General features: G+C 43.3%; 1 protein-coding gene across 2 annotated transcripts in view; it reads left to right on the top strand.

The window, feature by feature from the left end:
- The window catches only part of SLC1A7 (solute carrier family 1 member 7), a 114,382-nt gene that overhangs the window by 64,757 nt on the left and 29,514 nt on the right, over nt 1–20,111 (top strand). For both annotated transcript variants that reach the window (XM_053248397.1, XM_053248396.1), the window contains 2 exons: nt 5,178–5,277; nt 10,359–10,592. In XM_053248397.1, the coding sequence (XP_053104372.1) occupies nt 5,178–5,277; nt 10,359–10,592 (334 nt within the window). The remainder of the gene's footprint in view (nt 1–5,177; nt 5,278–10,358; nt 10,593–20,111) is intronic.

The following is a 20,111-nucleotide window of genomic DNA, read 5'->3' as shown; positions in this document are numbered from 1 at the left end:
TGCTTGCTAGGCAAGTCATTTCCCGCTGCATCATTAGGTGGCTTAGGGATGTGCAAAACATTTCGAAGTTGAAACATTTTGATTCGAAATGGGCAATTACAAGTGTTTTGAGCTCAAAACAAAATGCCCTTTGAATAAAGGGCCTGTTCAAAGCTCAGAACAAAACCTCATTTCAATTAGGGATGTGCACAAAGTGTTTCATGCACATCCCAGGGGGTGGAGAGCAAGTGCTTTAAGAGGAGGAAAGAAGGTCTTACATGGTCCTCCACGGCCCTTCCACTGTCTCAGTGTGGGGCATCGTTGTCACAGAAATGGCATCTGAGTATGCACGGATGCCATCTTGAGATAAGAACTACTTTCCTCCTCTTAAAGCACTCGCCACCGCCAAAACTATTCAGTGGGGGAAGCTCAAAGCATTTCGGCGCCTTGAAATAGAGGCACCAAAATGCTTCATGCACATCCCTAGTTTCAATGTTTTGAGTGCCATTTTGGAGGCCAGTTTTCCTTTTGCTGACTGGTCTTCTGGCACTGTCTTCCAACTGGCTTGCGCTCTCCTTGCTTCTGGGTTGGCTTGTTATAATATAAACCAAGTGTTTTCATGGGCAACTGTGTGCCCATTGGCTAGGGGGAGGGGGAAGAAGGGGGAACACAAAAGGAGGGAATTTCAAAATGTATTCAAAGGGACTGGGAAGCAGAAAGAGCCCTTATATGGTGCCTCTCTTGAAGTGGATACATCAGAAGAGGAGGGTCGGTTTGTTTGATTTTGTGGTCTTCTTTTCTCAACACTGAGTATAATATGCTGTGCTATTGCTGCTATAACTACCTGGTTTTGCTAGATCTCAGATTGACAAAGGCAGAACTTGGGTGCCTGCCTTCCTTGAGCTGTGTTTTGTTTTGTTTGTGAGATAGTGTTGTGGTGAGAAATGGACAGTGGCAGCTGTGTGTGTGTATTATTTCTTGGTGATTGTTGTGATGAGCTCCATGTCTGGTCTTGAGACTAATTTGTGCTTCACTCATTGCTCTGGTCTGCTCTGCAATCTGCATTGCAAGGTGTAATCAGTCAAAATGTGGCTGAAATTGCTCTAGTAGAGCTTATGGCTATACTTGCTGCTAAGGGTGCTGCTGTGACAGCTGTTGCAATGCTAGAAAGTCATAATTTGTGTGAAAGAGCAACATGCCAATGATATTACTGCAGCGCAGGCACTGTGGTTGCAGTGGATTCTGGGTCAGTGACCCTTTTTTGGCCATTTTTTGACTGTGTGTGAAATGGGTGTTCTGTGTTAGGAGGGACAGATTCCCTTTTACTGTGTGCTTCTGCAATGTTTTTCAAGGCAAGGTTTCAAAATGCATTGCAAATTGCATTGCAAGACATCTGCGTGTACTCTGTGAGTGCAGCTTGTTCCAGCTATAGGGAACAATGGGGAAACTCAAAACACCCCATTGTTCCCCATAGGTAGCTCTTAGGGACATCAAGGTGGGTTGGATGGTAGGGCATGATGGGTGCTACCTATCACCCAACCCACAAAAGAAATGGGCAATTGGGCAATTTTAAACAATTTTTTAGTTTCCCCCCCAAACCCCCCATAGGATAAACAGGCCATGCTGTGCCCTGTTTGGGGTCTCTGAACACACATATGCACCTCCACCATCCCCACGGCCATGATGGCTTGATTAAGGTAAAAAAAACCTACAGGGCAAAGCTACCTTTCCCCTCCTCCCCTGTCTCCCCACTGCATTTAGCACTTTGGGAAATCCTTGCTGGATTCCCTTTTACATCAAGCCACATTGTGAGGCCAGGGCTTGGCTCAACTCACCCTCAGACCAGCACACTTCATTTCAGTTCTAGGGCGAGCCTTTGAGCCAAGCTGGCTCAATTCTGAGCCAGCTCACACATCCATAGCAGCAAGGACAGTGCCAACTGACTGAGGTACCGTATTTTTCGGACCATAAGACGCACCTGACCATAAGACGCACCCAGTTTTTAGAACACCGCCCAACACAAGACCCGATTTTGGGCAAAGATTTTTGGGCGCCCGTATTTTCTATAGAAATTGGGGCGCAGGAAACCAGCCGCCCCCGCCACCCCCCCCGCGACCGGATTAGGGGCCAAATCGGCCCAAACTACTGCCGCCGCCGCCAACACCCACCCAACCGCCCAACACAAGGCCCGATTTTGGGCGAAGAAAGCCACCCCCCACACGCCGATGATGGGCCGAATCGGCCGAAACTACAGCCACCACCGACCGACCGACCGCCTTCCCTCCCAGCCGCCCTCCCTCCCTCCCTCCCAGCCACCCGCCCGAGTCCTCACCATAATGATCAGGGTTGTTAAAAAAAGAGAGCTCCTCTCTCTGCAAAGTCTCGGCCCCAACTGGGGCTTTGGGCGCAAAGGACGCCTGGGAACGTCGGAACTTAATACCTTTTGAACTGCTGATCAAAACTTCAACAGATCACAAAGGTTTGCCTTCTAAGGCAATCCTGAACAGATTACACCAGCCATTTTCATCACAATTTGAAATAAATAAATGCCTGGATAAATTTTGGACATAAAAGGACTTGGGTCAATTTTAAGCACTTTTTAACCTGCTGTAACTCTGGCATTTTTAATCAGATCTTCTTAAAATTATGCACATTTCTAGACCTCATCAAGTAAATCACAGACACCAACTTTCAAGCTCAACCGTTGTCATGTTTATAAGCAATATAATTTTTAGGCTTGTAATAGTGGGAACCTTTTTTAGACCTACTTTCTAGTAGACTTATGAGATCATGCAGCATTGTGTATGTGTGTGTGTGCGGGCATGTGTGTGTTTGTTTTCCCCCTATCAACTTTGCAGTGCCTGGACCAATATTTCTATCTATCTATCTATCTATCTATCTATCTATCTATCTATCTATCTATCTATCTAATTAATTAATTTCTATACTGCCCTTCCAAAAAGGACTCAGGGTGGTTTACACAGAAAAATAATAAATGAATAAGATGGATCCCTGTCCCCAAGGGGCTCACAATCTAAAAGAAACACAAGATAGACACCAGCAACAGTCACTGGAGGTACTGTGCTGGGGGTGGATAGGGCCAGTTACTCTCCCCCTGCTAAATAAAGAGAATCACCACATTAAAAGGTGCCTGTTTGCCAAGTTAGCAGGGGTTTATTAACAAATTGGGCACAGCTGTAGGGACACCTCAACAGCGTAGTTTGTAGTGATGTCATCCACCCCTATTCAAGATGGCGGACGCATAAACATTTGGAGTGCAAGCGGGCTAACTTGTGAACTGCCTAACTGATTTGAACCAAATTTGCTACAGCTGTAGGGACACATAGGGAACCTCAGTGGCATGATCTATGATGTCATCCACCCCGATTCAAGATGATGAACACGTAAACTTTTGAGGTTCAAGTGGGCTAGCTTGTGAACCGCCTAACCAATTTGAACCAAATTAGGTAGAGTTGTAGTGAGTGACACAGAGGAACACTTCAAAGGTGTAGTTTGTGATCATGCCATCCTGATTTAAGATGGCAGACACGTAAACATTTGAGGTGCAAGTGGGCTAACTTGTGAACCACCTAACTGATTTGAACTAAATTTGCTACAGCTGTAGGGACACATAGGGATGCCCCAGTGGCATAGTTTGCAATGATGTCATCCACCCCGATCCAAGGTGACGGACGCATGAGCATTTGAAGCTCAAGTGGGCTAACCTACGGACCATCTAACCAATTTGAGACAAATTAGGTAAAGTTGTAGTGAGTGACACACCGGGACACCTCAATAGCATAGTTTGTGATGATGTTATCCACCCCAATTCAAGATGGCAGATGCATAAACGTTTGAGATACAAGTGGACTAACTTGTGAACCACCTATCTGATTTGAACCAAATTTGCTACAGCTGTAGGGACAAATTTGTAGGGATGTAGGGAAGCTGTAGGGATGCCCCAATGGCATATTTTCTGATGATGTCACCCACCCCGATCCAAGAAGGTGGACGCATGAACTTTTGAGGCACAAGTGGGCTAACTTGTGGACTGTCTCACTGATTTGAACCAAATAAGGTACAGTTGTAGTGAGTGACACATAGGGACACCTCAATGGTGTAGTTTGTAATTACACCATCCACCTGATCCAAGATGGTGGACGCATAGACATTTGAGGCACAAGAGGTCTAACTTGTGGACTGGCTAACCAATTTGAACCAAATTTAGTCCAGTTGTAGGGATAGTGAAATGAAAGTAGGCAGATTAGTTCTTACTAGAACAACCTGGGTTTATTTATTTTTTTGCTACTCATAGGATGTGGGGGTTCAGAAGGTGGGAGGTCCACAGCTACAGTGTGGAAAGAAGCAGTTTGTGACCCTGAGTTTAGGTCCTCAATTTTGGGCTCAAGAAGGGAGTAACCAATTCAGAAAATATAAAAAATATTTACTAATTTTATGCACATTTTTTTGAGAGCAAATGGGTTTTGATGAGAGGATTCAGTTTGTTTTGTATAATACACACACACACACACACACACACACACACACACACACACACTATATTTAATACTGTATAAGTGTTTGTGTATGTGTGTGTATACATACATACATACATACATACATGGTGTGTATTTAACTATTCACCCACTACCTGGTGGTAATTTTTTCCAAATTAGCTCCAGTAGAGTTTGTGCACACTGACATGTCTCATTACCGATGCCCATAACCCATCTGGCAATACAGATTTGAGGTTTATGCACTAGGGGTGTAATATATTATTGATTTTGATGATTAAGTGCCATCAAGTCGGTGTCAACTCTTAGCGACTACATAGATAGATTCTCTCCAGGATGATCTGTCTTCAACTTGGCTTTTAAGCTCTCTCACTGGTGCATTAATCGCTGTTGTAATTGAGTCCATCCATCTTGCTGCTGGTCGTCCTCTTCTCTTTCCTTCAATGTTTTCCAGCATTATGGACTTCTCAAGGGAGCTGGGTTTCGCATAATGTGTCTGAAGTATGATAGTTTGAGCCTGGTCATTGTGCCTCAAGTGAAAATTCTGGTTTGATTTGTTCTATGATCCATTTGTTTGTTTTCCTGGCTGTCCATGGTATCCTCAAAAGTCTTCTCCAGCACCATATATTATAGAAATCCCTATGAAGGTGATTAAAATTAAACAACGATGTTATCTGTTTGCAGGAATAATGCTGGGCAGGATGGGAAGCAGTGGTGTTCCCTTGGTTAGTTTCTGCCAGTGCTTAAATGAATCTGTCATGAAGATAGTGGCTGTTGCTGTGTGGTAAGTAAAGTATCTTTCAGTAGAGCTGTAATCAGCAGTGAAATAGGACTACACACATTAAGGGAATGAAGGGTTATCAAAGGCTTTCAATAGGATGGACAGGAACAGAGGCGGATTTAGCCACAGACCTTGGGGATTAGGTGCATGGCCTCCTGTCTCAGGCTTAAAACACTTTTAACCATCCACCACTATGCGGCAGGGACAGCCACTCAAGGTGAAGGTGGCGGCAAGAGCTCCCTCCCTGAGCCCACCTGTCTCCCAAATAACAGATTGGGCCATTTCTAGCCCATTTAGAGCCTCTCTGTGCATGCACAGAGGCCCAAAATGGGTCAAAAATGGCCTGATCTGATGACAGATCAAACTGTTTTGGGCCCATTTAGGGGCTCTCTGCGTGCACACGCATGTACATGCATGCACAGAGGCCCAAAATGGCCTAATCTGTCATTTGGGAGGCAGGTAGGCTCAGGGAGGGAGCTCTTGTCGCTGCTACCTCCCCAGTCTTGGTCTCCCCTCGAGTGGCTATCCCCGCTGCATACTGGCAGACAGTTAAAAGCTTTTTAAAAAATTAACTTGCCCCCCAGGCTGTCAAGCGGGGGTGGGGGAGCCTCCAAAGCCAAGTCTCTTCAGGTCTAGGCTTCAAAATTACCTAGATGCACCCCTGGACAGGACTTGTATGTCCTGTCTGAAAATGGGTGTCTTTAAATCAGAGCCTGCTCTAGGTCTTTTGGCATCCCAAGTGAAGTTTGACTTTGGCACACAAACACACCCCAACCAAGTGCAGAGTTCCGGCTTTAACTTGAGCTTCATAGGCTGCTCAATCATGAGGTCAAATGACCAGGCCACATGGATGATGAGCGAATGACGAGCCCACACTGGTTTGAGGATATAGTGGAAGAGAGTTCTCAGTCTGTTATGGGGGCAAAACTCTAACATTTCAGATAAGATGCTGCTGTTGCTGCTGTTAATCTAGAAATCCAATCTGAGACCATTTCTTCTTGGAAATGAATGCTGATGCATGCAATTCACAGTCAAGAGAGGAAGTGCACCTTATGAGGCTAGTTAGGGATATGCGAATTGATTTGGGTACAAAACCAATCACCCCAGATTCAGACCTGAAAATTTCAGAGATTCAGACCTCCATTATGTAGCCAAAGTGGTTTGGGTGGTAGTGCCCAATGGGTGGAAGCCACCACTCAAATTTCAAAGAAACTGGGCAAAGAAGTGATTTTTTAAAAAGTTTCTTTAAGCTTTTTCCCATAGGGAATAATAGGGATTTCAGCAGCCTTATAACTTCACGTGTGGGGCACCAGGTTGACCCAGAGTGGATTGGGGTGGGTGGTAGTGCCTAGTGGGTGCAAGGAAGCTACCAGCCAGATTTCAAATAAATTGGTAAAAGGGGTGGTTTTTAAAATCTTTTTGAGTTTCATGCATCTTTAAGCCTTTTCCCATAGGAAATAATGGGGAATTTGAGCAGCCTCATAACTCCACTTGGGGGGCACAAGGGTGGCCCAGAGCAGGTTGTGGTGTAGTGCACATAGGGTGCCAACCATGCACAAAATGACAAGCCCATGGGGCACTGGGTTTTGTTGTTTTCAATGTCTGAGGTATTCTTCTGAGAGTAGATTCTCTGGTAGGAAATCTGGGTTGGAGCAGGCACCCATTGGGCAACTACCACCTGATCCACTCTTCTGCCCCCAAAACCCCTTTTCTGCCCCAAATCTGCCACAAAGACATGCCAACTTCAAAAACAACAACAACACCCCTTTGCCCAATTTCTTTGAAATATAGGTGGTAGCTTCTGTTAAAGACCAGGCCTGATTTGTACACCAAATATGCTCATTAGCTAGTATACAAAATCAGGTCTGGCCCACAATGTCATCAAGTTCTTTATATGGTGACCTGTGTGTGATCTGGGCGCAAGAGGAAAGGAGATCAAACCACTCCTAAAAGGGTTCAATGGGCTTTATTGAACATAAAAGGCTTAACAACAACCTAGCAAGCAGAATTGCTAACAGTATTAAAACAGAATATCTAGCCAGTACCAATATTCCACCCAGTGTGCCTAACTAAATTTAAGTGTGTGTAATTAAATCTTCTTAGAGTCTAGTACAGTTTAGATACAGGCGGAAAAAGAAAGGGGGGGGAAGGCTGCGGGTTGATAAGGTTTTGGGGGAGATCAGAGATTAGTAGAAGGGAAAAGGGGAAGGGAGCAGGAGAAGAGGAAAAGATGAAGGGAATTCCCAAAGTTTGTAGCATATTACCAGGATCCGAGGCTGGAGGCTGGAGAGAATCACTTCAGCTGAAGCAGTGAGGCGCTGGCGGAGACAGGAGTTGTGCAGTTGCTTCAGATCATAGCTGAGAGCTCCATGGCTGGGGAGCCTTGACTTCTCACTGCGCAGTGAGGGTCATAGCCTCTGAGCACGGGCAGAGTTCCTGCTTAGCCCCTGCAGCTGTGCAGCAAACTCTGGGAAAGCGTGTGGGCAAATCTTGTTGTAGGCACAAGAATGCTAGCGTGTGAGCAGAATGCCCGTAGGCACCGAACTCCTAGCATGTGAGCAGAATGCCCGTAGGCACAGAACTGCTGAACTCTCTGTCTCAAGCCTCATTCTTATAGCCATTTTTCTCTTTGATCCTTGAATAGGATCTATTCAAAAATCTCCTCTTTTCCTGTATGTCCAAACAGGTGTCAACTTCCACCTTCTGAATAAAATCTTAATTATTCAGGATATCAGCTAGTCCAGAGAGAGATTTGACTCTTCTCCTGTAAACTGCGCGTTCAGGAAGGGGGGGGGGAATCTGCATCTTAAGATGCTGCAAATTACATCTTGGCAGTCTAGCCCCCAGAAGGTGTTAAGAAGTCAAGAATTAGTAAGGGGATTGTGGAATTGGCCCCATTTGGTGTGAGACATTCATTCCACTATTTCTTATGTACCTTTATCCAGTGTTTTGCTTGCAATTGAAAACAAGAGAATATTTAAAGTAACATACATGTGTGTGAGACTTGTAGCATTAGTGAGGTGAGAATTAAAGTCTACAAGCATTATCTCTGTATACATTTGGCTATATTGAATTTCTATAGACAGCAATTGAGCTTAATCACTTGGGCCTTACAGGGCCATTACTGACAATGGAAGGAGGAACTCAACAGGTCTGGCCAACCCGTCCACAGCCACCTTGGTAGCCAGTGGTATTAGCATATGGATTGCAGCATTCAGCATTCAGACCTGGCTCCATTGTTCCCTTGCATATCCCATCTTAACAACACAATGCCAGGTTCATCCTGCCTCTACAAATCATTGACCAGGCAGTCATGAGATTCACCTCCAGTTCAGACATTGAATTGAACTCTTAAAATAAATCAGACACAGGCCTATATTTGTATTAATATTTTGGGGTGTTCATAACACTTCCTTGCACCCATTGGGCACTACCACCCACCACAACCCGCTCTGGGCCACCCTGGTGCCCCCCACGTGGAGCTATAAGTCTGCTGAAATCCCCATTATTCCCTATGGGAAAAATCTTAAAGACATACCAACTTAAAAAAATTAATCACCCCTTCTCCCAATTTCTTTGAAATTGGGGTGGTAGCTTCCACCCATTGGGCACTACCACCCACTTTACTCTTTTGCCCCCAAAACCCCTTTTTTGCCCTGAATTGATTCAAATCTGGGGTGATTCAGGGGGGCATATTCAGAACCAGACAAATTGGAGGTGATTCGATTCAGGTACAAATCAAATTGAAAAAATCAATTCATGAACATCCCTACTAGCTGTTTGTTGGAGGCTGACATGCAATGAGCAAAGACAACTGTGGTCAGTTCAGTTTAGTTTATTTTGGTCTATGACCAGTAGTTACAACAATACAAAACAACTTAAGAAATAACCTAACTAGCCATAATCAGCTATATATAACCTCCTTCATTATATAAGAAGACTGTGTATTTTGCGGTCCAGAATTTGCAGGCCCTCTGGGGAGCAGGGTGCAGTGTTACATTTTACATTCTTTCATCTGTGCAGTATATCAGTGCTCTAGGAGCCTAGGTCTGCCTAGTGGACAGGACAGACCTGCCTTAAACTTTGCTTTGTTGGATGTTATGAATTGGAATTCAAGCACTAAATTAATGTCATGTCCCAAGTTTTCTACCTGGGGCCCTCTTGAATCACAGCATCGATTCATCTGCCAAGGAGTTTCTTCATGTCTGCCTTGCAACTCCAGTGTATTGAGGGATATTTTGGAACATACTCCAGCAGGTGTACACTAAATGAATGCAAGTCGGTGTCCAGACCATACTGCTGACTTGCATGAACTGAGAGTAAGACCTAGAGTACAGCCAACACTTGGATGCAGATGGAGATGTGGTAATGAAAGGCAAGCTGACTTTCAAGGAAGCTTGTCTGCCATATTACCGAGGAAATCCTGATAGGTTTCTGAAGAACCCTAAGGTTCCCAAGAACACCATTTCAAAATCACTTTTCTAAAAGCCAGCTGCATGTGATGTGAGATTCTTGTGATTTTCTTCAATTATTCTCCTGATTTTGTTTGTTGTACTGTAATGTATCCTCCTTGGAATGCAAATTTGATCACAACACCACCAACAACAACAACACAAAAGGAAGTGCCCTTTCTCTGTGCAACTAAAAACAACTGCACAGCTGCTTTTCCACAGGGGAAAAAGTTCATAGTAAATATGAAAAAATATTTTCCCTCCCTATGGGTGAAAAAGCAGCATGGAGATCTAAATTTGATCACAAAAATGATGTATAGGGAAGAGGTTAAGCATGCATGCACACACACACACTCGCATGCCCTGCAACACTGCTGCAATCAAATTTGCAGCCCCACCCCCAAGAATATATTTCACTATTTAAAAACAACAACATCTGGAGACTAATCGTGGGTCTTCCATTTTATCTGCAGTTAGAGCTTGAAACTTCTGGAATTAGCCACTGTTACAGAGGAGGTAGTATTACATGGCTGGTTTCACTGGAGTGTGTGTTTTACCTACATGTTCACTTATTTCGGTTTTTGTGTGGTGGATTTGCTTTTTCATATTCAATATATCTTTCTGTTTCCTCAGGTACTTTCCATTTGGAATAGTGTTCCTTATTGCGGGCAAGATTTTGGAAATGGATGATCCATCAGCCATTGGGAAGAAGCTAGGCTTTTATGCCATTACTGTGGTTTGTGGCCTGGTAGTACATGGACTTTTCATTCTGCCAATGATGTATTTCTTCATCACCAAGAAGAACCCCATTGTCTTCATCAGAGGGATTCTTCAAGCCTTGCTTATTGCTCTGGCCACATCATCCAGGTATTATGCACTTGATGCAATGAATGAAATATTAGAACAGTCTTTCTTAAATTTTAACCAGTTCTTCTTCTTCGTTCCAGTTTCCTTGCCCCAGATTCCTTTCCCTTGGGTCCTAATGCTGCAAGGTCCCTAAATCCAAGTCTTCTGACCCCTGGATTCTAAAATGTGGGACAGTGACACACACAATGATAGACAATCCAATTGACCCAGGAACAATTGGTGAGACAATGGGACTTTGCAAAGAATGTGGGATAGCTCTGATAAATGCTGCTCCATACGATGTGCTTCCCACAATTTATTTATTTTTATTTTATCTTTTGTTAAATTTGTATATCACCTTTCATTAAGACAATCTCAAAGTGGTTGACAATATAGTTAAAACAATACAAATGAATTAAATCAATAAAACAATATAAATATTAAATCTACAAATCCATTTAAAATGTACACCATAAAAACATATAAAACACAGCATACTGATCAACAGCAAGAAGAAAATAGCACAATTATCTAAAAGCCTGGGTTAAAAGCTACGTTTTTACTTTGCTTTCAAAAAAACTCTAATGGAGACTATAGACCAGCTCTCCACTCTGGATTTAGCACATCAGCCCACCTTGGAGGACTGGTCTACCAGGTAGATCAGTCCTCTAAGGTGATTGGACATGCCAAGTCCAGTGCAGAGGGTTGGTCTACCCATAAATTCCAACTGGTGGACCAGCTCTCCCCGGAAAAACAGGAGAGCTACCAACTGGGATCAAAGAGTAGACCAGCCCTCTGCTCTGGACATAGTGTGGCAGCCCATCTTGGAGGGCTGGTCTACCTACTGATCCCAGTGGGTAGACCAGCTCTCCTCGGAAAGAAGTGCTATTTTGAGGCCTGTTTTTCCAGCAAAACAGGCCTCGAAATGGCATTAAAATTACCCAAATCGATTTGGGTCAAATCAGGGGTGATTCTCCTTGATCCTGAATTGGACCCTCTATTGTGAGAGTGATTTGATTTTGAGTTCAATCTGCAAATCACCCCCGATTTGACCGAAATTCATTTGTACGCCCCTAAGTGCAACCCCATCCAGAACAAGTTGAATTTTCTCAACCCAATCAGCTTTCCTACTAATCAACAGCACCTCCATCTTGTCTTGATTCAATCTCAGTTTACTAACCGGCATCCAGCAAATCACTGCCCCCAGCACCTGATTCAGGACATCTACTACCTCCCTAGGATCAGATAATAAGGAGAGATAGAGCTGAGTGACATCCACTCAGTCCAAGTTCTGAATGACACTCAGTCCAAGTTCCGAATGACTTCTCCCAGTGGTTTCATGTAGAAGTTAAACAGCATGAGGGACAAAACTGAATCCTGCAGGACCCCATAGATCAGGGGTTAAGAAGTAGAGCAATTGTCCCCTAGCACCACTTTCTGAACCCTCCTTCTAAGAAAGGACTGAACCCATACCAAAAGAGTGCCTCCAGTCCCCACACTCGAGAGGCAGTCCAGAAGGATACCATGGTTGATGGTATCAAATGTTGCTGAGAGGTCCAGCAGAACCAACAGAGAAACATGTATGGTTATCTTATGTTTTAAATCTTTTTAGTCAGATCTATGTTTTTATTTTAACTTATATTTTAATTGTGTAATTTTTATAGTCTTGTTTTAATTTTTGTGTTAACCACCTTGGGATTGTTTTAATGAAAGGCAGTATATAAATGTAACAATAAATAAATAAATTTAACAATAAAAACACTCCCTCGTCAAGCTTCCAGTGTAGGTAATCCACTAAGGCAACCAAGGAAGCTTCAGTCTCCTACCCAGAATGGAAGCCAGACTGAAAGGGGTCCAAATAATCCGTATCATCCAAGACCCTTTGCAGCTAAGAGGCCACCACATACTCTGTCTCCTTGTCCAAAAAGGGAAGGTTTAACAGGTCTGTAGTTGTCCATGTTGGATGGATTAAGAGAGGGCTCTTTTAACAGTGGTCTTACCATCACCTCTGTGAGGCACGATGGTATCTTGCCCTCCCTTAATAAAGCATTGATTATAACCTCACATCTGCCTGTACTCTCCCTGGCAGATTTTATCAGCCATGAAGGGCAAGGCTCCAGAGTGCATGATATTGCTTGCACACTGCCTAGGATCTTGTTCACATCCTCAAGCTGCTCTAACTGAAAAGAATCCAACACAATAAGACCAGATGATATTCGAGACACATCTGGTAGAACTGCCAAAAACCTAGAGTCCAAATTGGTATGGATGAGATTAACTTTATCTGCAAAGTGATATGCAAATTGGTTACAAGAGGCTGTAGATGGTTCCTCCCTCATTACAGGGGGTATGTGTGAAGCAATGAGTTGGCAACATGGAACAGCTCTGCTGATCTGCATTGAGCAGATACAATGGAAGTGGAGAAAAAAAAATTCTTCGCCACCCCCACCTCCATGTAGTCTTTAAGATCGGCTCTAGCCTGTGTTTAGGAATGCATTTCAAAATTAGTAAAAGAACAAGTGGCAAGAAACCTACAAGTTAGACCATGCAAATTTGAAGTCAAATGCTTTGAATTGGTTAAAGTAAAAGCAACAAGGTGCACATATTCACAGAAAGGCAACCCAATGAGATTTTGGATTTGTTTCACAGTGATATTTGTGGGCCCTTCCCAGTAAAGACACCAGGAAATAATCTCCATTTCCTGACTTTCATAGATGATTTTTCTCACTATACTTACACTTACTTACTCAAAGAGAAAATTATTATTTATTTATTACATTTATAAACTGCCCCATCCAGAGGCACAACTAGTTTAAAAAACATAAAAACAAACATCATTTAAAACACACTTAATTATAATATAAAAACAATTTTAACACAATTTAAAACCAATTAAAATACTTAAAAACAATTTAAAAACCTTGGAAGGCCAGGCCAAACAAGTAAGTCTTTAGGGTGCTCTTAAAGGCTAACAGCAAGCCTAAACTGCGGAATTCAAAAACTCATTGGATTGCCATTCTGTGAAAATGTGCCCCTTGTTGCTTTTGCTTTAACAAATTCAATGCATTTGACTTCAAACTGAAGTGTTGCTGAAACTTAAAGAATATGTGGCTAGAGTAAGCAACAAATCTGGAAGAAAATCTTTGCACACTGATAATGGTGAGGAATATATTGGGAAAGATACTGAGCAATACTTAAAAGAATGAGGAATTAAACATGAGAGAACATTACCTTATACTGCAGAAGAAAATGGAGTGGAAGAGAGAAAGAACAGAACTTTGATTGAAATGTCTAGAAGTATGCTTCTTGATTCAGCTCTGGAAAACAAATACTGGGGAGAAGCTGTAATGACTACAACTTATTTGCAGAATACACTTCTGGCATGTCACGGTCAACTCCACCAGCAACGGCTTGGAGCACCTAGATATCCAGATATTATCAGGGACCTGGGGAAAACACTTCCAGAATCTGTACGAAGACCCCGCTAATGAAATTGCCCCACTTCCCAAATATAGGGGACCTGCCCACGTGGCCTCCTGTGTCTGCTGAGTTTGAGAATCTTATCACCCAGTTGAGAATGGGGAAGGCCCCAGGGGAGGAACTTATCCCTCCAAAGCTATAAAAAACAACATAGAGTGGTGGGCCCCAGCCTTGGCCTTGCTTTTCACTTTCATTTATTCACATGGTGGTATTCCCAAGGCATGATCATAGTCCCTATATTCAAAAAGGGCAGAAAGAACAACCCCGCCAACTACAGATCCATCAGTTTGCTCAACACTATCTGCACTGGAAACTCAGGGACTGGCTCGATCAAGAAAATCTTGCAGAGGAGCAAGCTGGCTTTTGGGAGGGAAGATCCATGACTGATCAATGTCTGATGCTTTAACACCTCATTGAAAATATTTCATCAATAACTCAACCTCATGCTACACAGCTTTCATGCAGCAGCTTGAAGCATCAATGCCTGATGCTTTAACACCTCATTGAAAAATATTCCACCAATAACTCAGCGTCTCTCTACACAGCTTTCATGTGACCTTAGGGCCACATTTGACTCCATCTCCTGAGTCAAACTATGGGAGAAGCTGGAAACCTCAACCAACCAACAAACGCCTCCTCTGCCTGATTCATATCCTCCATGCAGACACGTCCCTCAAGGTAAGGTGCTACCTTCAAGGGCACCTTAAGAACCCTGTCCTGACCCAGAAGGGAGTCAAACAGGACTGCATTCTGGCCTTGCTCCTATTCAACTTCTACATCAATGGCATTGTGAACCACCTCAATAGCCCAGACTTTTGCCCCCCCCCCCCAAGCTGGCAGAAAGATGCATTTCCACCTTGCTCTATGCAGACAATGCTACAATTCTTTCAACGGCCCCCATTGATCTCAGAAGAGATCTGGCAGTTTTAGCTCAATGCTACAAGAACAACCAACTTGAAATTAACCATCAAAAAACTAAAGTTATGGTTTTCGCCAGAAGACCCAAGTCCTGTCCCTGGAGTATAGGTGGCCATAAGGTCGAACAGATCATCAGTTTCAAATACCTGGGGGTGGTTTTACATGTCTCTGGCTTAAGAAAAGCCCACAGCGACCATGTTGCCCTCACTGCACAGAGAAGCTCCTCCACTATTCTAAAATTTATTCGGACAAGAGGATGTCAGTATTTCCTCACAGCACTCAAATTGTTTGAAACTAAGTTGCTGGCCCAACTCCTCTACAGTGCCCAACTGGGCCCCTCTTCCACCTTTGCCCCACTGGAACAGATGCCATCCAAATTTCTGAGAGCAGCCCTTCATGTGCCACGCTGTGTCTCAAACACTACCCTGCGGCTGGAAACAGGCATGATGAAGGTGGAGGCCGGAATGTGGATGGCCATTCTCAACTACTGGCATAAACTATATTTCAACCCTCAGGGTCTGCCCCCGCCCAACACTGTAAGATAAATTTCAATCCTCCTGGAAGCAGACCATTCAGACTAAAATATTGACCCTGGGTTCCTCCCTCCCTCTCCTACTTGCTTTGGGCTATGACCAGGCAAAAATAGCTATCAAACAGAGGATAGCGGACATAGAGCCCCAAACTGACCTAGCCAGGGCTCCAAACTTCCTCATTTCAGAAAGTCTCAGATACTTTGCCTCCTCCGCCGCCTACCTGACTCAGCTAGAAGTCCCAAATCACAGAACAGCCTTCACCCTTGCCCTCCCCTCTGCTATATTAGAAGGCAGGTATAGAAAGACCCCAGTTATGGAGAGAATAACCCCATGTGACACTGGGCGGGTTGAAACCACAGTGCACATCCTCCTCAACTGCCTCTTCTATAGAGACAGTCATGCCAATCTCATCCTGTCACTACTTCTTAAGTACCCTGGTCATCCGAGCCATTTCTATACCTTGTTGCTGCTTTCAGATGCAGATCCTGCCATCATGTATAATGCTTCCAAGTTCTGTGTAGCAACGTACAGGATTCACCAGGCCCTGACAGCTACCAGGCCCTGCTCAGAGGGATAGCAGCTCACAGCTATGCAGCCCCTCTACAGTACTACATGAATTTCCTGACTATTCAGTTTTATATTTTTTAGCTGTTATAGTTTATTCTTATAGTATAGTATAAAAGTTTAATCTCGTGCTTCGTGCTTTTATCATTTTATCACACTAATTTGTAATTCACTTGTATTATAAATCTCATAATCATAATTTAGTATCATTTTAGTACAGTCTCTCATAATCAGCTTTTATCAATAATTATACAGTATTGTATCTGGTTAGATTAGATTTTAATTATGACACAGGTTCATAGCCTCATTGCTGTTGGGAATTCTCTCTGGTAAGAGAATCCCTTTTTCATTATAGCAGAATGCACAGAAGCACAACACAGCGGAATTTGGTTAGGCATGCGTGTATGCTGAGAGTAAAGTAACTTGGAGCCAGTTCATAGTTTCAAATCAATATATATGGTATTTATTAAAGAACTCCATTCTAGATAGGAAAGTGAGGAGTTAGGATCTCTAATCTAGCTAGGTAGCTGGATGCAGATGGATTCTGCATCTCTCCACACGTGGTGCAGGGGAGAGGAGCTTGCATGTTGCAATGTAGAAGGAACAGGAAGAGAAGGGAGGGAGGAAGTGGCTGGAAGGAAGGAAGTGTCCCTGAGAGTAGCAATCTACATTCCAAAGGGATAGTGTCAGAGCAGTAGAGAAGGGATGACCAGTATCTTGTCCCTCTAGCCCTCTGACTCACTAGTCTGTCCTCCACTGTTATTGAGACAAGAGACAGTGCATAGTCCTTCACTTCCAACAATTGCTTAGATCTTATACCCTGCAGTTATAGATTTAATAATTCTACAGTGTTTTATTAGCTACAGTGTTTTTTTTAGCTATAGATTGCTATTGCTTTTATGTTATTATGTCATATACATAATGTATGTATATGATGTTAAGACAGCATTTCTATATGATGACATCAAAGAGGACATATACATTAAACAACAACTAGGTTTTGAGGAGCCAGAAAAAGAAGCACTGATCTGTAAGCTTCAGAAATGCGTATATGGACTAAAACAAGCTGCCAGAGCTCGGAATGAAAAATTAAACCAACTGCTTCTAAGGGAAGGATTCAAGCAAGGAAAAGCTGGTCCCTGCTTGTATACAAAGCTCAGAGATGGAAGGTGGACATACATTCTCATATACGTGGATGACCTGATAGTATGCCATCAAGATAAGACAGATCATGATGAGTTAGTGAAAAGTTTAAGTAGAGAATTGGAAATTAAAGATCTGGAAGAAATCTCTTATCTTGGAATTCAAGTAAAAAGGTGAAAAGATGGAAGTTTAAATCAAAAACAAAATTGCAGACTTAATTGAATGTTTTGACTTGATAGAAGCGAATAAATACTCCAATGGAAGTGGATTTTTTGGGGGGGGGGGAGAAAGGGAATACAGTGAACCATTGGAAGATAATAATTAATAAGGAATGGGAATTGGAAACATATGTTAAATGTTTTGTGACCAGACACTGCAGCAGCGATTGGGATTTTGTGCAGAAAAGTGACCTCACCAACAGAGAGAGCAGTTAAAAGGATTGGGCAATATCTAAAAGGCACAACAAGTTTAGAATTGCTGCTAAAGGTAAAGTGTGCCTTCGAGTCGGTGTTGACTGCTGGCGACCACAGAGCCCTGTGGTTTTCTTTGGTAGGGGTTTACCATTGTCATCTCCCATGCAGAATGAGATGAAGCCTTTCAGCATCTTCCTGTATCACTGCTGCCAAATATAGGTGTTTCCCCTAGTCTAAGAAACATACCATCAGGGATTCGAATTGGCAACCTCTAGCTTGCTAGTCAAGTCATTTCCCCGCTGCGCCATTAGGTGGCTTCTACCTGCCAGTAAACAACCGAGACTGGTAGATTATATGGATGCCAACTGGGCTGAAGACCAAGAGGATAGAATCAAACAGAAACACTTGGAATATATTCTTTTATGGAGGAGGAGTAATTTCTTGGATGGATAAGAAACACTCCATTGTCACCCACTCTTCAACCAAGGCAGAATATGTAGCTTGTCAAGAGGTTGTATGGTTGCATTATAGACTCCTACTGGACTTTGAGATAATTGAACCAACACCAATTACCACGTGTGAGGATAACCAGAGCTGTAGTCTCACAGAGTGACAAAACTAGACAAAGGAGCAAACATAAATTTTGTTCACTAAATATACTTCACTAAGTATATTCACTAAATATACTTTGTGAGAGACAAGACAAAAATGTGATCCAGCTAAAATACGCTACCACAGAGCAGATGGTGGCAGACATTCTTGCAAAGCCTCTAGCCCGAGGACAATTCCAGAATTTTTGAGAGGCGCTGGGACTCATGATTTAAAAAACAAGACTATAAGAAGGGTAGTGTTGGGATTTGCTATAGACGTTGTCTCTGTTCTTGATCTAAGGCATGCTGGTCTATGTTTGAATGTATTTATGTACTGGCTTGGGCATGGAGTCACAGTTGTCTGCTCTTTACTTGCTGACTTAAATTCAAACTGTGAGGTTCTCCTTCTCTCTGTTAGCCTGTTTATTATTTTCTTAGCCTATGCTTAGGAAGTAATAAATATCAAACTCTTGTTTCTCAGTTAAAGTTGCTTCCTGTTCAATTACTTATAGAGGATAAGTAATTACTTTGCAACTGGAACCATTTGTTTTGGTATACAGAGATAAATGAATGCTGGGCAACTTAACATGTACTTGTAATTATTTTTGGATCATGGCATTACATTTTCTATACATGTGTTAAATTTTCTATACCTTGGTTAAACAATACATGCGGAAAGGCCATTACACAATGCTCATGCTAAAGACATAATTTTCAGTTAATCTTATGGAGCAGCCAAGTGCTAGGTTTAAGCAACTTGCAGAATCTGATTATCTATAGACATTTCAGTCTGGCTTCCCCTTTATCATTAGGTCATAATACATGTGATAAGAGAATAAATCCTGAAAGACAACACTAGTGTTCTTTGATACATTCCAGATAGTGACCACCTGCAGCAAGTTTTCTTCAGCTAATTATCTGAACTGCACAAAGAAATGCAGAATGAATGAAAGATAAACACAGTACACTTGAAAGGTCAGTTGAATTTGCAAAAAGCTGGCTTTTCTTGCCTGTTGTTTTTGTTGGTCAGCTTATTGCTTCTGAGTACTGGCTATGTTCAGAACTGACTCTGCGAGAAACACTATCTTTTTGTGCAGATGGTCTTGGAAAACCCAGCAGTGGGCTATACCCAGACTAACACTACATGGGTGCAACATGGTTTTCTGTCACATGAAGAGGGATGCAATTTTCAGCAATCCTCCGAATCTTCTTCATCAGGAGCTGCATCCTTAGCAATACAGGACTGCCAGTAAACTTCACTAACCGAGATGAGGAATGGGCAGTTAGAATGGCATGCTATAGATAGACTCCCTAGTCCATTCTTATGGTCTACATAGGAACATAGGAAACTGCCATATACTGAGTCAGACCATTGGTCTATCTAGCTCAGTATTGTCTTCACAGTAGGGATGGGTCCGGACTGGTCCGGAGGCCATTCTAAAGGCCTCCAGACTGTCCGGACCGGTCCGGACCTGGCTGGTTCGGTTTGGATGTTGGGGGTTCTTTTAAGGGCAGGGGAGGGTTTACTTACCCCTCCTGCCGCTTTCCCCCCTCCAGCGCTCGTATTTCTTGTAATAATTGGGGCGGCAGGATACCTCCCTGCCACCCCTTCTCCCTCTTCAATGCAAAAGGCTCCGGCAAGCCTTTTGCTCCGGCAAGCCTTTTGCATTGAAGAGGGAGAAGGGGCGGCAGGGAGGTATCCTGCCGCCCCAATTATTACAAGAAATACGAGCGCTGGAGGGGGGAAAGCGGCGGGAGGGGTAAGTAAACCCTCCCCCGCCCTTAAAGGAACCCACCCCACAGTGCCGGACCGCAGCTCTGCGGTTCCGTGCACACCCATACTTCACAGACTGGCAGCGGCTTCTCCAAGGTTGCAGGCAGGAATCTCTCTCAGCCCTA

Source organism: Hemicordylus capensis, chromosome 4, assembly GCF_027244095.1.
Source record: "Hemicordylus capensis ecotype Gifberg chromosome 4, rHemCap1.1.pri, whole genome shotgun sequence".
NCBI lineage: Eukaryota > Metazoa > Chordata > Lepidosauria > Squamata > Cordylidae > Hemicordylus > Hemicordylus capensis.
This window is presented reverse-complemented; position numbering and strand designations above follow the sequence as displayed.